Source organism: Cavia porcellus, unplaced genomic scaffold, assembly GCF_034190915.1.
Source record: "Cavia porcellus strain 051 isolate PalLab524CR breed Dunkin Hartley unplaced genomic scaffold, mCavPor4.1 scaffold_12, whole genome shotgun sequence".
NCBI lineage: Eukaryota > Metazoa > Chordata > Mammalia > Rodentia > Caviidae > Cavia > Cavia porcellus.
The window spans coordinates 59649273-59667041 of record NW_026947495.1 but is presented as its reverse complement, the minus strand read 5'-3'; the positions used below and the strand labels follow the sequence as shown (position 1 = coordinate 59667041).

At 38.9% G+C, this 17769-nt stretch overlaps 1 protein-coding gene across 3 annotated transcripts in view; it reads left to right on the top strand.

Annotated features, from left to right (window-relative positions):
• The window catches only part of Slc25a12 (solute carrier family 25 member 12), an 89553-nt gene that overhangs the window by 50386 nt on the left and 21398 nt on the right, over window positions 1-17769 (top strand). For all 3 annotated transcript variants that reach the window (XM_003478539.4, XM_063259273.1, XM_023561084.2), the window contains 5 exons: window positions 2407-2545; window positions 3197-3290; window positions 6135-6219; window positions 15220-15301; window positions 16777-16935. In XM_003478539.4, the coding sequence (XP_003478587.2) occupies window positions 2407-2545; window positions 3197-3290; window positions 6135-6219; window positions 15220-15301; window positions 16777-16935 (559 nt within the window). The remainder of the gene's footprint in view (window positions 1-2406; window positions 2546-3196; window positions 3291-6134; window positions 6220-15219; window positions 15302-16776; window positions 16936-17769) is intronic.

Sequence of the window (17769 nt, the reverse complement as noted above, 5' to 3'; positions counted from 1 at the left end):
GACCGCCTTCATCTTGACCTCTTTCCACCCTACCAGGCTCCCAGGGTCTTGTTAGATGGCTCCTTCCTTTTTCTGCTGGAGGGATCGTCACTGTCTGCTACACTGTTGTAATAACCATGCCCATGGCAGAAGGTAGGGAGGAACTGTGTGGCCACTGGCCTCTGCGACTCACTCCTCTCTCTGCCCCTTCACCTGTGCATTCCGTGTGTAAGCACCAGACACAGCTTTTTGTTCTTTCAAACTGCAAATCCCTATAAAATAATCATCTGGATGAATGGAGGAACAGCAAACTCACGTCATCCACTTCCTCACACAGAGTGGTGACGCTTCCCTCACTTACCAATTTCTTCTCCGTGTGTTGTATTTATGTATAAATCTTTGATTACTGCTTGTTTTGAATGGAGGGAAGCCAATGAGCACTTTTGTTGTTTCAGCTGAGGATCATTATCCCTGATTTAGACTGGGGTAGAAAGATCAACTTCTGGTCTTTTTCTTCAGTGTGTCTGAACAGGGAGCATGTCACTTTCTGCTGCACATTGTACCTCCCTGACACCGTCCCACCCCTTGACCTTTCCCTCACACCCCAACCGAAAAATGGAAGGAGGAAGGAAAGAGAAGGAGACAGGGGATGACGGTGGGAAGACGGGAGGAAAACCCTGGAAGGAAAGGCTCAGTCAGTGTGTCCTAGGCTGAGTGGGCTCATCAAAGCTTCCTGCTAGGTTGGGTGGACCTATTGTAGACTCAGTTTACCATGACATGTCCAGTTCTGAGTAATTTCAGTCCTGCTTTTGAGTCATGGTGTCCAAATTCAGGTTAATAAAAATATAACCTGTATTTGGGTTAGGGAATGTATTGGATGAGTAGTGGGTTGGATACATTTGCCTTCATTACCTACACTATTTGAGATAGACTTTTATGATTAAAATTGTTACCCTGGTATTTCCATAAGCATTTCATTGAGGGTTTTTTTTTTTTTTTTTTTTTTTTTTTGGTCTTTTTGGGACAAGATCTCACTGTGCAGTTCAGGCTGGGCTTGAGCTCACTTTGCAGCCCAGGCTGGTCTGAAACTTGCAATGATCCTCCTGCCTCAGCCTCCTGAGTGCTGGGATTACAGGCATGCACCACCCTGCCCAGCTTCATTGAGCTTTTAATAAAGAAAAATTTTTTTTGTACCGGGGATTGAACTCAGAACTTCGCACTTGCCAGGCAGGCACTTAGGCTGCTGAGCTAAATCCCTGACCCTAAGAATGTTTTTAATTATCTGGATATCTCTCGCTTAGAAATTAGGATTTATGAACTGAAAAATAGCTTCTTTTTTGAGTTTATGTTCAAGTGTTGGGCATAGGGAGAAACTACTTCTTCATATTGCAGGAGTGATGCAGGCCACCCCCAACCCAGTATGAGACAGCCCCTTTTGTGTCATTCAGTGAAGACTTAGTGGCAAATACATACTCATCAGACTTTCTGTATATTTTTTTGGAGGTGTTGGCAGTTTTACTTCTCATGAGACAGATTCAGAGATCAGCAGAGGCTGATAAGTATCTTAATTATTACAGTGACCTTAAAAACTTAGCAAAGCTGACATAAAATAGCTTTAAAATTTAAGTTTACTGGGAGCTGGTGCAGTGGCATATGCCTGCTATCCCAGCTACTGGGGAGGCTGAGACAGGAGGATCGCCCTAAGTTTTAACCAGCCTGGGCAACTAGTCAAGACTTAAGAGAGAAAGGGAGAGAGAGATAGATATATAGAGAAACAGAGAAATTTTGAGAGCAAGAACATACCAGGGATGTGGCTTAGTGGCAGAGCGCTGGCTTAACATGCATGAGACTCTGGGTTCCATCTCCAGTAGTACAAAAAGAATACCAATACAGTATAGTAAATGAGATAGTTACAGGACTGGGGTACAGTTCAGCAGCAGAGTATGTGCTTAGTGTTCAGGAGGCTCTGGGTTCAATCCCCTACCACAAGAGAAATTATTACTAGGTTTCTGTATATGTACAGGAGAAAAAACAAATTCAAAAATGTTCCCCATATTGCACATTGATCCTACATTTTATCCCAGACTAGCAAGAGTTCTGTAGTTGAGGGCCTTGAAAATCCTGTTTAAATAACTATTGTTTTTGATCTGTTATAATTATATTTGTTGTATCTGACCTTATAGGTAGATGAAGTATGAAGTCCAGCTTCCAGATGTTGCATTCTTCCTCAAAACCGAAATCACATAGACTTCCCTGAGGGCCTGAAACGTACTGTTTTCAGTACGGTGATTTCCTCTTACTCTTAAGCACTGGTTGTTAATCATTTTAATGACCGAAACTCCTTTGGATCCTCTTTGAGAAAAGCGCAGTGTCTGAAACATGCCTCTTGCTTTTGCTTTTGTAATGTTTTGTGTGGTCGTTTTCTAGGCTGCTGGAGGAAGTATTTCCCACCAGGTTAGCTTCTCCTACTTCAATGCATTTAACTCCTTACTGAATAACATGGAACTTGTTCGGAAGATATACAGCACTTTAGCCGGCACAAGGAAAGATATCGAAGTCACAAAAGGTGAGATTTTAAAGGATCAACTTGAATCTTCAGCGTTTTCACCTTTCATCACGAGGAGGCAGAGGCTGATATAAGTTCACCACGCAAAAGGCGGATCTAGAAAGCATGTCATGTGTGTGCATGTGCTGTGTGCATGCGGCTGCAAAACCCAGGTGGATTTAATGGGATGCAGGAGTCAGGAGTGGAAAAGTGGCTTTGACAGTTTTGAAAAGAACTGTGGCCCAGTCTGTCAAACAGGTCAGTGGCACTGTGGCAGCAGCTTGTTTACACAGGGAGGAGTTGCCCCGCAGAGAGGAGTAAGGCTCCTTCTGGCAAATTATAATAGGATGTTTTAGGTGACACAGAGAACAGCCACTTTTATCGGGCAGCTCTGGAGACCTGAATGACAAGAGAAGATTGTTCTCCCATTAAAGTTAAATGTGTCTGTTTGCTGTGGTGTCCTCTTAGCAGTCTACCTTTTCCTGGCTTTCAGAAATGCATGGTGATTTTTATGTAGTTGAACTTCTTAAGTATTTATTTCAGTTCTAGATTTTTATTCTGACACCAAAATGCCTTTAGCTTTCAGATTAGATTTCCCTCGGTTAAGGTGGAAGTTCAGTGAATATTAAGAATCTGTCAAGATTTAGCATTCTTTTTCCCTTTCTCTTTCAGAGGAATTTGCCCAGAGCGCCATACGCTACGGCCAAGTCACCCCACTAGAAATCGATATCCTGTACCAGCTTGCAGATCTATATAACGCTTCAGGGTAACTATTCCAGTAATTCTTCATGATATTTATTAGAGGGAAGTTTTTTTAAAAAGCGTGAGTCAGTAGTGTATTTTAGTTTTAGGTTCATTTTTTTAAACAATAATTTATTATATAAATTTCAAGAAAGGGAAACAGAAGAAACAGGAAGAAAAAGAAGATGCCCGAGGATGGTGGCAGACGGGAGAAGGACAAAGGAGAGAGAATGGAGGGAAAGGGGAGGCTGAGGTGAACAGAGGGGCCGAGGGCGCGAGAGGTAGACGTGATAAAAAGAAGAAAGAAGAGAAGGGGAGGGGAAAAGACGGAGGAAGAAGATTACTTTCATCTGGGATCTCTGGAAGCATTATGAATTTCAGGAGATTTGTAGAAATTTGCATATATATATATATATATATATATATATTCAAATTTATAAAGATAAACTGAGGGGGAATCTCATCACCACTTCAGTTTGTTACAGTCGTTTTACTAAACAGTGTATTTACTGTTTTGTGTTGGAGAGTGTCATTTTCTTGAGAAAAGCCTGGGACATTATCATAGTTATCACAGACCAGCTCGGGTGTTCAGTACTGCAAAACAATAAAAAAATAACAGACGACAAATCAAGCCAGGTGTGTTAGAGCTCTGGAAGGCTGAGGCAGGAGGATCACAAGTTCCAACCCAGCCTGGGCAGCTTAGTGAGACTCTGTCTCCAAGTAAAATTATAAGAGGGCTGAGAATGTAGTTCAGTGTGAAGGTTCTGGGTTCATCTCCATCCAGTACTAACAAAAAATAAAACCAAAGTACATGAAAGACATTTAATTTGCAAAGTATGCAAATCCAAAGAAAAATCCTTGTCTGTGAATATCCAGCAGATCTGTGGGAAGAAAATTTTTGGTCTATTAAAAGATTAGATTTTTTGGTTATCTCTAATAGTTGCTTTATTAGAAAATGATTTTATCTGTAGAACTGGGGACTCATAGTTCAGTGTATATATGTGATTTATAGCCTTATGCTACATAATGAATTGTTGGGCTGCAGATGATATTAAATACGTGAGCTATCTTATACATATCTTATCTTTGGTGATCGATAGAAGTACAGGGTCTCTCTCATCCTCTAAAATTCACATTTTTAGCCTAAGATTTTGAGCCTCCTTTATGATAATAAATGATTTCAAAAAGTTTTCCTCATAACTGGATCTTAAGTAACCTTTTGTTGTTCATGGAATGTACTTGTTTTTAAGTAAATCTTTGGAAACTGTTTTTGAGGGGGATACTAGAATTGAACTCAGGACCTTGTGCTTGCCAGGCAAGTGCTTGTGCACTGAGCTATGTCCCCAGCCAGCTTGAAGGATTTGAAAGCGTATGTGATTTAAAAAGTCAACCTTTTATCCTCATGCCCTTTTTTGGGAGGCAAACAGTATTTATCAGCTTTATAGCCTTCTTTCTTTCTTTCTTTCTTTCTTTTTTGCACCGGGGATCAAATTTATGACCTCATACTTGTCAGGCAGATGCTTATGCCACTGAGCTAAATCCCCAGCCTATAGCCTTCCTTCTAAAATCTTTGAACCAATGCATTAAGCAGATATATTGCTCGGGTACACTGAATATATATGGACTGTCAATGTCTATACTTTGCTTGTGGTAAGAATGATTTCTTCACTTGTAATATTTGTCATTAGAGTCTTATTGAATTCATGCGCAAGGTGTGATTAAAGAATATAGTGAATGCTTGCATATTAAAAATTTACTACACTAAAAGACACACTGCCATTGAGCCTCAAAATATTCCTCCTTCTTTGAACCCAGTGATCCCATCACTTTTGCCACTTACCAAAGCAGTTCTAGAAGTTCTCTTTTGTACCACTGGTTGTGCTATGGGGCTGCCTCAATGTCCTGACTTGATTTGAAACATTTACCTTTTATGGTCATTTTGACTGTGGGGAAGAGCCAGAAATTGTATGGTGTCCATTCTGGTGAATAAGGAGGGCAAAGACATGCTGTAATTTTTTTGTGGGGGGTCTTTTTGAGACAGAGTTTCACTATGAGATTCATACTGGCCTTGAACTCACACTGTAGCCCAGCCCAGGATCAAATTTACAATGTTCCTCCTGAGTGCTGGGATCACAGGTGTGAGCCACCATCTTGGCCTACATTTAAATCCTTTTTTCCCCCACTTTGGTGCCAGGAATTGAACTCAAGATCTCTTGCTTGCCAGGCAGTGCTGTGTCACTGAGCTAAATCTCTGTCCTTTCCTATGGATGGCACTCAGGAACAGCATTCACTATAGTTTTGATCATGCCTTGCGAAGACATTTATAAAAGAGTACTTCCATGACTGCTTCAGAAAGTGGCAAGAATGATGGAATGAGGGTGTGCAAAGTGAGGGCGAGAATTTTGAAAGGGATTAAAAATTTAAATATTCATCATGTATTTCCATCACACCTTGTACTTGGATGAGCATGTGGTGCAGGCCTGTACTCCCAGTCACTTGGGAAACTGAGACAGGAGGACTGACAGCTGAAGTCCAGCCTGAGGAATGTAGCAGGTCCTTGTCTCAAAAATGTAGAGAGAGATGGGGCTGTAGCTCAGTGGTAGAGTGGTTGCCTATAATGCATGAGGCCTTAGGTTCAATTCCTAATACTACTAAAATGGGAAGAAAAATCATGTACTTCACTGTTATGTCTCTTCAATCTTTTTTTTTTTGTCATAAACTGAATCTAAAATTTTTACCTCACTAAAATGATTTGTATGAACAGGGAAATAATATTCACAGGCTTTTTTTTTTTTAAAGGAATGATGCTATTGATCTATGATGAATTTGTTGGTGATTTAATAATTCTGTCTCATATTTTTTCCTTAAGGCGCTTGACTTTGGCAGATATTGAGAGAATAGCCCCATTGGCCGAGGGAGCCTTACCTTACAACTTGGCAGAACTTCAGAGACAGGTAGACGTAGTCTCATAAACATAATCACCGTCATAAGTGCTGAAATTGTATGTACATGACAAACTCAAAGCTTCTGGTTGTTCTGGTTCCAGAGAAAGACTTTACTTGCCTCAAAGACTACCTTTAAAGAGCTATCGCTGACACCCTTATAGAATATTTGTACAAGATACTAGGTTTTGTGTTTTGTTCTTTTAGTATATTAAAATAAGGAAAATAAAAGCTTGTATATATGTAGACTTGACCTCCTTCCCACTGGAATTAAAATTTTTTCCATTCATTTGTATAATCATTTACAAAGATCAGTGTTAAATTTTGCATCGTTTTAAATTGGTATTTTTAGGGTTTTAAAGTACAAAACATTGAAATCATTCTCTGAGATTGTCTTGTAGATTACAGCAAGATAAAAAAGCATGTCTAGTTAATGAGCCAGAAAGAAAACTTTGGCTATTATTACATTTTGGGAGAAGTGGCTTTTTTTGTTTGTTTGTTTGTTTATTTATTTATTTTTAATGTTGATGATTCAGAATAGCTTCTATGTCCTGTAAAGTTAATACAATTCCAGACAATCAGTTTTACAAGTACTGTCTTGGTAGGGAGAAAAGCCCACACAGTCACCTTGAAGAGTGGAGTGGGACAGTTGTCCACACGTTTTGTTTTACCCTGAAACCTGTGCTGCCTGTCACTTGGCGGAAGCTGGCGCTGTGGCCCGCGGCTATAGTCCTTTGTGGGCGAGGCTCGGGGCTGATGTTTCCATGCTCTGACTGCAGTGGGACCTGTGTTTTCATAATTTCTCGGGAGGCTTGCGCCCTAGGCTACAGAGAAAGGAAGCGGACAGGGGAGGAAAGGAGGCGGCGACAGGGGAGAAGAGCCGGGCAGTGGAGATGGGCGAGCCACAGGAGGGGCCCAGCCCACTTTTGCTTCATTGCCGCCACAGGATGGGTTTGCTATCATTCGCTTCGCCAGATGGCCAAGTGAGAAATCATGGTTCTTAAGTATGTTCACTGTGGCCAGATTGGGAAATCTTTGCTTTACTTGCATGCCATTAAATGATGTTTTTATCTCTGAAATTAGTTATAATTTCTAGTTCTTCTTTACAAAACGAATAAGAACCCTTGTGGTCAGTTGAAGCAAAGAAAATGGAACAGTTTTTATATCTACACTTTATGGTAATGCTTTGCTTGATGCACAACAAAGCTTCCTATAGATTAAAATATATCCATAACCCATTGCAGGTTAGCTGCTTTTGAACCAAAAAAGCTTCTTATCTGATACTGTGAAAGTTTATTTATTTTCATTAAGAGTTTTTGGGCTGGGGATTTAGCTCAGCGGCATAAGCATCTGCCTGGCAAGCAAAAGGTTATGATTTCGATCCCTGATATAAAAAAAAAAAAAGTTCTCACATCCAGGCCGACGTGGTGGTGCACGCTTGGAATCCCAGAACTCAGGAGGCTGAAGCAGGAGGATCACTGCGAGTTCAAGGCCAGCCTACACTACATAGTGAGACCCTGTCTCAAAAAGACAAAAAAGAGTTCTCACATCCTTTAGATGGATTTATTCAAATTCAATGATTTTTAAATAAAATTTACAGAATTATAAAAGTTTGAGATTTGAAATATTTAAAGAATTCTTGCTGAATTTAATTTCATATCTGTAGTTTGTATTTATGAAAATTTGCTCTCGAAGTTTGAAGCATTTCAGAGGAGATGCTTTATAGTGTTAGATATCTGTTAATATTGTTATTCTTGGTGATGTCCTCGTGTTTAAACTGAATTTACAAGTCCCAGCGCATTTCTTCCTTTGCCACTTTGCTGCTGCTTACTTTCTTTTTCACCCAGCTCTTAATGATCTTCCTAAAAGTCAGATCTGGAACTTGTTTTGCGTGGCCCTCAGGTTTCTTTGTCCCTAGGAAGGTGACTGGTGTGAATTTTCTTTGAGACAGATTGAAGATGATGCCTGCCTTCAGTGGCCTGATCTGATGCTTTGTGTGGGCAGGCAGAGCCTCTTGTTGGGCACACAGGAAGTGGCCACCACCGTTTTGTTTCTCCTTGGTACTTCCTCTGCCTTTTCCCTAAACTGGGGTGACATGGGGATCTGGAATTCTCTAGAGAGCAGGAGGAGGGCTTGGGTATTCCTGCACTGTCTCTCAAAATAAGATTTATGAGAAATTCTAAGAGAGTGGGCCACAGTGTCTACCAGTTTTGAGATAATGTACCAATGACTCAAGTTTTAAAATTCTTTAGAACACAGAATTATAGCAATCCTAGCTGTATTTCCATGCCACTTCCCAGAGAGATCTTGATTTGATCTCTTGTAGTTTTTTCCTTTATTGCTAAATGAGCAGTACATTCATTACTTGTTATTTGTAGGAATTGGTTCCAGGACTCCTATGGATACCAAAATCTATCATTCAGTTCTCTTGTTTGAAATAGCATCATTCTTGCATGTAACCTACATACATCTCCCTCTTTACTTTAAATAAGCCCTAGGTTATTTATTATACTAGTACAGAGTAAGTACTGTTATTATACTACATCATTTGGGGAATAGTGACAAGAGAAAAAAAGCCTGTGTATGTTCAGTAGATGCAGGTTGTGTTTTTTCCTAAAAATTTTTAGTCTGTGGTTGGCTGCATCCATGGATTTGGAACTCACAGATATGGAGGACTGACTGTACGTGATTATTTACAACTATTACGTAGAGAGTTCCCCTGTGGGAATGTTCTGGAAACTTGAAGGAAGACATAATTTTTGTTATCTGAAGTAATGAGAGTACTTCATTACACAAGAAAACACTTGTGTACAATAGAGAGTCTGTGAGCTCGGAAATAAAAGTTATAAAGGATATAAAGTTATAAAGGAGGCAATGGTTAAGAGCTTGGGCGTTTGGGCAACATCCTCTCATTCTGTTTTCTTATTTATTAAATAGTGGCACTGATATTCATCAGACAGGATTGTTGTGAGAATTATGCAAGATGATGAATGAACTTACACAAGACCTGATACCTCATAGGCATGAAGTAGAAGTGACCTTTGTTTTCTTTGTGGTTGTTCTGTTATTCAAGGCTGTATGAGCAGACTGCAAGATGGGCAGAAGTGTATATGTTATCATTTTTAAAAATGTGACTGGTAGAATTTTAGCAAGTTCTTACTCCTTCCTCTATTTTTAATACATGGAAGGAGATGGGAAGGGAGGAAGAACCATGTATCAATCAGCTTTCTCATGGCCAAGACACCATACCTGACACCTGTAACTTGAAGGGAGATTTCATTTGGCTTATTGTTTCTGAGAATTCAGGTGCCTTGAAGGCAGAAACATGGCAGAAGGGTATGGCAGACAAACACACTTAGTTCGTGGAGGCCAGGAAGGAGAGCAGGACACCAGACACAGACCCCAAGACTGTACCTCTGTGACCCACCCAGACACACCCAGAAGTGTGTTTTACCAGTCCCTTGGGTAGATCCCAAAGTCAGTCAGGTTGACATTCTGCCTTAACTACCACGAATGATACTGTTACATTTTCTTCTTTTGTCTGAAACATTTTACTTTTAATAGTTTTGTATGTGCTGACTATAATAATTCTATTAGTTACTTCTTTTTTTTTGGTACTGGGGATCGAACTCATGACCTTGTGCTTGCCAGGCAGCCACTTACATTGTGAGCTAAATCCCCAGCCCTCAATTACATTTTTAAAAAAGTTAATAATGGATATTCATTTAAGGACAAATACCTTTTCTTTTCTTTTTTTTTGTACTGGGGATTGAACTCACAACCTCACACTTGCAATGCAGCTCTTATGCCACTGAGTTAAACCCCTGGCCCCAAAAACCATGTGATTTTTTTTCTTTTTGACAAATACCTTTTTCATGTCATATACAAAAATCTGTTTCAGCTGAAATGTTCTAAAGTTAAGATAAAATAACACAATAGGTTATATTCATAGTCTAAGATTTTATTTATAGTATAAAAATCAATCAAAAGCAAAAGATTAGGCTAGGAATGGTGGCTGTAAACCCAGCTGTCTGGGAGGCTGAAGCAGAAGGATCACCATTTCAAGTGCGGGGTAGGCAATTTAGTGGTTTAGTGAGACGTGTCTCAAAACAAAACAAAAAACAGAACAGTTTGGGAATGTAACTCATTGCTTTGAATTCAGTCTCCAGTAATAGGAGGAAGAAAGAAGGAGATTTTAAGAAATTTTGTTCATCAAAATATAGTACTAATCCAGGTGTGGTGGCATATGCCTTTAATCCCAGCACTTGAGAGGCTAAGGCAGGAGAATTGCTGCCAGTTCAAGGCCAACCTGGGCTGCATAGTGAGTTCAAGGCCAGCCTGAAGTACATATTCAGTCTCTCTCTCTCTCTCTCTCTCTCTCTCTGTGTCTCTCTCTCTCTCTCTCTCAAAAAAATATGTATCATACATACACACATGTATGTATATATGGCACTAAGCAAAAAAAAAAAGACAAGTTTCATGAGAGGGGAAGATATTTGCAATACATTTTAAGTAACAGAGAATCTGTATCCAGAATATATAATGAACTTCTACAAATTGATATGCAAAAGGCAGACAATCCAGTTTAAAAAAAAAAAAAAAAAAAAGACCTGGACAGAAACCTCACAAAAGAGGGTATCTAATGTAAAGGAAAACAAAACAACAAAGCACAAAGGATAAAGAGAAAAGATATGAAAGAAGAATTAGATATTAGAAAGCAGAAAACCTGCATGAGGAGATGTTTGATCCTACCCACCCTGCCACAGTTATACTAAATGGCAAATATTCAGGAGGTGGAGGAATAGAAACCCTCAGTGACAGCATCACCGCTTTGGGATCAACCACAGCTGATGAGAGACAGCCCTGCTGGTTCTTCTGGGTGTAGTCCTTAACAAGAATGTGTACATCTCTGGGTTAAATAATGTATTTCTGTTATTTGTAGTAGCATTATTTGCAACAGAAAAAAGCTAGAAGCAACCTAAATGCTTACCAAGCGTAGAATGCATAAACATGTTTCCCAGAATAGAAGGCATAGGGCTGGGGATTTAGTTCAGCGGCGTAAGTGCCTGCCTTGCAAGCAGACAGTCATGAGTTCGATCCCCAGTACCGATAAAAAGGAAAAAGACAAAAAAAAAAAAAAAAAAAGAATAGAAAGCATAACCAGTATGCACTACTAAAAAGTGGGAAAAAGGAATATGTAACATGAAATATGTAGGCAATTACATGAAATATGTAAAATTTTAAACAAATGAAAGTTAATAGAAAAACACGAACTTACCCAATTCATTTAATGAGGCTAGTACAACCTTCATAAAACCAGAAAAGAGCAGTAGAAAATTACACACTGATTTTACATTTGAATTAGAAGAAAACATCACCACGAAGTTTTGTTTCTGCTGGAAGTTATATCTACAGGCCACTCTAGGTGAATCGAGCCAAGTTTTGTCAAGACATTCTCAGAAACCTGTTTATGGCGGTGCACACCTGTAATCTCAGCACTTGGGAGGCTGATGCAGGAAGTTTGCAGTGAGTTTGAGACCAGCCTGGGCTGCAAAACAAGGCCCTTTCTCAAAAAAATAAAAAAATTTAAAAAATGAAAAAATTGTCAGAAAAAAAATTTTTTTTGTCTTTTTCTTATTTTATCGGTACCGGGGATCGAACTCACGACTGCCTGCTTGCACGGCAGGCGCTTATGCTGCTGAGCTAACTCCCTAGCCCTGTCAGAAAAAATTTAACAAGAATAGATAAAATGCATAAAATTATTATAATGATTTTTATTTCTCTTTCATGTACAGCATTCTTTAGTCATAGGATTTTGTCTTTTACGTGTAGTTTGCATTCTCCTGGGCTGCCTTTGAACTTTGGATTCATGAGTACACAGAGGAAAACACTGAAGTTCATATATTAGTTTCTTTCTAACCTCCATCACCTGTTTTAGTCCTACACCATAGTCTGTTCTCAAAAAAGGAAGCAACTAAGATTGTATGTTTGTTTATTTGTTATCTGTCTTGTTAAGTTGTTAGACTTATAGATGTATAGTCTTTAATGAACTTTAACTCCCCTGTTAGTGGGAGAAAAGTGTGTCGTCTTATTTAGCATTGGGGAAAAATTATGTAAAATATGTTACTTTTACTCACTTTGATACTGTCAATGCTTTGGGTTTTAATCTTTCTTTGTAAGGTCAAGAGTTTTGAATTCAAATTCAGGAGTATTAAAGCCATAAATGTAGTTCTGAGATTCCTTCTCCTCCTCCTGGGATTGAACAATTCCTTTTCTTATATGCATTCATTATAGTGCGTTATTTGGAAGAGGCCATTATTCTCTCTCTCTCTATTTCTCCCTTGCTGCCCTGCTAGAAGTTGAACTTGGGGCTTGCACATAAAGTATTAGGCAAGTGCTCTACCACTGAGCCCTCTTTCCAACCTGGTTTTATTTTTAGTCAGAGTCTTGCTCAGTCATTCAGACTGACCACAAACTTATGATCTTCCTACCTTGGTCCCCCAAGTAGCTGGGATTATGGGCTTTTGGAGTGAGAAGTTTCCCTTCAGTGGGTTGGTGTGCTACACAAAGCAGCTTGGTTTGGGCAGTTTGCTTGACTTACTGTCATGATCTTGTTTTACCCAGGTAATTCTTTTATATGATGAGGTATTTCTTTTAAAAAAGGAAAATATCTTTTCTTCAAAATGAGATTTCAACTCATTTCCTATTATACACACATGCTTGGAGAGCCTGTTAAAAATCATTTGAGTTTCTCAACTCTTGCTTTGCTTTGAAAAACACTTAATTAACTGTGTTAAATATCAACCTGCATGATCATAATCATAACCTTAAGGGGAAGAGTGCCTTTTCCTTTGGCCCATTTGCTCACAGTAAGTGATCTTCTTAGTGCTGAATATTTTCTTTCAGCCTAAATGCTAAAAATTCAGTACACAGTCATTAATAGGGATGACAGCTATAGTAGCATTCATTTATGAATATTCATGATGTGAAATCTATAGCATTAATTATGTTAATTTGCATACCTGAATACAAGTGAACCATAAGTTATATTGATACCTAAACCTTAAGAAAAAAAAAAAACTCAGAAGCCATTTACTTGGTTTTTAATAAATGCTATTTAATAGGGATGGAGGTGACATTCTGTCAAAAGGCATTTGGGTATTTATAGTTTGAGGTGTTTTAACTAAGAATTAAAGCATGCTATAGTCCTTCAGTTTTCATAAGATTTTATAGGGCTTATACGCATTCTTTAAAAGGAGGAGAGTAGAAAGAAAAATATGTGATTGAACACAGGAAAAATCTTTTATGTGAATTAGAGAATTAGTGGTTACTTGATGCTTATTTGCTATCAGGGCCTTTTTATTGTAAGAATTGTAACATAATCTTTTGAGAGGACCCATGATTGAAAATAAAACTTTAAGGATGCGGTACTTTCACCCAAACTTGTGATTGAGAGAAATAGAATGGATCGATCTCTATCTGTCTGTGTCTCTGTGTTTCTCTCTCTTTGCCTCCCCTCCTTAGCAGGGAGGGTGGCCTTAGCCCTGAGCCACATCCCCAGCCTTCTCTCCCCCTACTTTTTTGAGACAAGGTCTTACTAAGACACCAACTTGCCCAAGCTGGGCTTGAACTTGTGATCCTGCAGCCTCTGTTTTCCAGAGCTCTGGAAGTACAGGCACACACTACTTATGCCTGGCTGAATACGTCTTCTTGTAAGGGCACTGAGCCTATCATGTGTGCTGTACTCTTATGAATTAATTATCCCCAAAGATTCCATCCCCAGACATGCACTTAGGCATTTTAACAAGTGAATTTGAAGGGTATACAGTCACTCAGTTCCTACCAATGTTATAAGTTCAATATCTTCAAAATTTATGATATTAAGTATCATTATCTTGAATAGTTTATGCTTATGTTTCCAACTGTTGTCTTTGAAGCAAAGTAATATCAGATTTAACTGGTAAGCTTCACTAGGTAACAGTGTTCACTCAACATTTGAAAACTCACTGAAGGATACTAAAGTAATGCAAAAATTGTTTGCATTAATACAAAGAAATTTAAATACTTTATCTCTTTTAGTAATTTCTATTTTATATGTTTCAAATCATTATTTTATGTTTATTACTTATGTTTATATGTGATAGTTAATACAGTAAAGAGTATCTAAACTTTGTATTATAATTTTAAATTTTTGATTGTTTTGGCTATTTTGATTAAACCCAGGGACGTGAGCATGCCATGCAAGTGATCTACCAGTGAGCTACATCCTCAGTCACTTATGTGCTTCTGTAAAAAGTTTATTTCAAGTTAATATTTTTCAGGTTTTATTTATGATAAAGTAACTATTATTTGTTTCAAACTTTGCATAATTGTAGCAGGTATTTCATAATAAAAATATTAAAGACTAAGATGATACACGGAGATAGACAAATTCTCTCAGGTCCTTTATGCTATACGATACCTATGAAATAGCACTGGGCTATATGGGGGTGTTTTTTTCCCTTATTATTTTCAGAGTTTTTATTAGAACTATAAATATGGCAAGGATAATAGTCATGTAAGATTTCAAATTATGATTAACATTCCCTGATTTAGGACTTAAAATAATTTTTGTACGTTTAGAACAATTTTAAAAATTTAAATTAGTTACAGAAGGGGGAAACGTTTTATACCTGAAATTTTTGTTTACCTAAAAGATTCATTTCTGGAGGATAACAATATATTCCCTCACATTAGCCAGGAAATGAGGCATTAATAGGCTTATGAAAAATCAGAAAAAAAAATTTACTGTTTATTTTGCTGCATATGGCTGTAAAATGCAAATAATAGGGTTATTTTGCAAAAACATTGCTTCCATTTTTGAAAACCCTGTTCCTTTCTTTCAGAAGGAAAGATTTTACATCATTAACAATATAACTTTTAGATTTTATTTTCTTATATCAAAATAGCCAAACTGTGGACTTTTCCATCAACTATCTGGTTTCCTCAAGTGTATTTTCTTCTTCCTCGTAGCAATTTCATGGGTTTGGTCGACCCATCTGGCTCCAGATTGCCGAGTCTGCTTACAGATTTACTCTGGGCTCCATTGCTGGAGGTGAGTGACAGTTTCTCTGTGTTTCCGGCTATGTTAGGTGATGTTATCTGACTAGACCGGGCAGATCAGCAGAGGTACAACGCATTTTTCCTAGGGGTCGTGGCGGCAGGGCTTTGTGCAGCACTCTTTATTCTTAGCTGTGATCAGAGGACTTGTCATAGCATGGCTGTGGCCCCTCTGGCTCCAGTCTGTCTTCAGGATAAAACCTCTGTAATGTGTCAAAGTCTGGGATGCAGAACTGCTCACCTGAGTGATATCAGTTAAGGCCCGCATTAAAACAACGAGTTCAGAGGCATAAGGGAAATCAACACTTGGGGACAAATCACAGAACCTCATGAAGTAAAGCCACATCTCAAAGTGATCTTGGTTTGGCTTTGCTTTTTCCTCTCTTTCATTCATTTCAGAATATCGAGACTTGTAATTTATTTACTGAAGCCCTCTCCCTGCCTGTTCCCAGCAGAAATTTGAGACACTGTTTAAGGAAATGTGTAGAATCAGAAATTGGTTTGTTGAAAAGAACCTAGCAGGTGTGATTAAAATGTGTATGATTTTTTTCAGAACAAGGCTGAACTGATGAGATTTGTATTTTCTTTTTTTTCCTTTCATTCTCAGTTTTAGAAGCCGCCAAGTGTGTTTCAGTTTTCAGTAGTTAAAAAATGTAATACTCTGGTTCAAATAATAAATATATCCAACCCTGAGAAACTCTAAAACATAGCCTAAGGCATCTGTATCGGCTTAATCTTGTCTGTAATCCCAGCACTCAGAAGGCTGAGGCAGGAGGATTGTCACAAGTTTGAGGCCAGCCTGGGCCACATAGTGAGTTCAAGAACAGCCTGAACTACATAGCAAGACCTTGTCTCAAAAAACAAAAATCCATAGCCTTAATGTTTTGAAAAATGAAATTCTATATGTAGGAATAGGATTGTATGGAACTTTGTTTCTAATACGATGGTTGCAACAGAAGTGCTTTAGTGAACTAAATTTTAAAATTACAGCCACTTAGCAGATGTGACCATTTTCTAGTTAGTAAGAAGTAACTGGCAAAATAAATTAGTCATTAATGGAAAGAATAAAAGAAGGTTAGAGATGGGGATTTAGCTCAGTGGCAACGCGCCTGCCTAGCAAGCTTGAGGTCATGAGTTTGACTTGTTACAAACAAAACGAAACAAAACAAAAGGAATGTGATGGCTTCATGTTGTCATTATAGGAAGTTGAATATTGACTGCAGTGTTGGTGATGATCCATTTTTTAACGGATGAACCTGAGGTATAGAAGAGCATTGTTCACAGGTGTTCTTTGCCTGTGGGCTCTTGTGGTTTCATCCTTTGGCTGTGTAAGAAAAAGGAAAAATACAGTCCTGTCTGTGAGCGTAAATATTGCGTCTTGTGGTCTCACCTTCTGAGATAAGATTTATTATCCTGTGGATGCTTCACTTAATTGTTTACTTGAAAGCCTTAAAACTGTTCTGTTCGTAGCTGTGGGGGCCACAGCGGTGTATCCCATCGATCTGGTGAAGACCCGGATGCAAAACCAGCGGGGCACGGGCTCTGTTGTCGGGGAGCTGATGTACAAAAACAGCTTTGACTGTTTTAAGAAAGTCCTGCGTTACGAGGGCTTCTTTGGACTCTATCGGGGTGAGTACGCAGACCTCAGCTGCTAAGGTTAACGATTTTATTTCACCAGCAGCAGATTCTAACTCAGTGTGCAAACCAATGTGTAACCTGCTGGCCCAGACTAGAGCTATTTCTGTGTTTTCTCTTTGCTCATTTTCCCTGGTGACCCGCAAGGTTAGTGTGCACACGGGGTCTTCATTTCTTCTTCCTGTCTTTCGTGTTTCTTGGAATCTGAATCCAGCATTTGTCCCCATGTGAGTCAGTGTCAGCATACTCTTGCAAACTGAAGCACATGCCTGCAGGTGTAATGCAAGGCCAGGAGCTGAGACACAGAGAGCTTCTTTTCTGAAAGAATTAGGGAGGAGCAGTGGCGCTTTTATCTGTGAAATAGAAGCCAGGCAGCTCCTTAAAGGTGTTTATTCTCTACACTTGTTTCAGCTGGAAGAACTCTGGGATTTTTTTTTTTTTTTTTGGTCCCTTCCAAGAAAACTGTTTATGAATCATTTCCAGTGAGTCACCTGAAGTTTAAAACAAAATAAAAGAAACACCTTGGGCTCCCTCTCGTTCCCATTTGCTCAGAGGCACCCAGTAAAGCAGAGAACATTTTCTTTTGCAGAGACCGTCATCACCAACCCTATACCGAGCCTGCTGTTCCGCACAGCCTTCTCCCCAGTCCTGTTGGCTTTGCAGGAACTTGTTCTCTTTAGAAAGCGAGTAACCTTCATGGACATGTCTTCACATTAGAATTTAGGGTTCCTTTGCGGGGGAGATTAATTTTTTAATCCCTTGGGGCGCCACTTGGAATTCTTTAAAAACACTCAACCTGCTCAAGTCCAGGGCATTTATATAATTTAT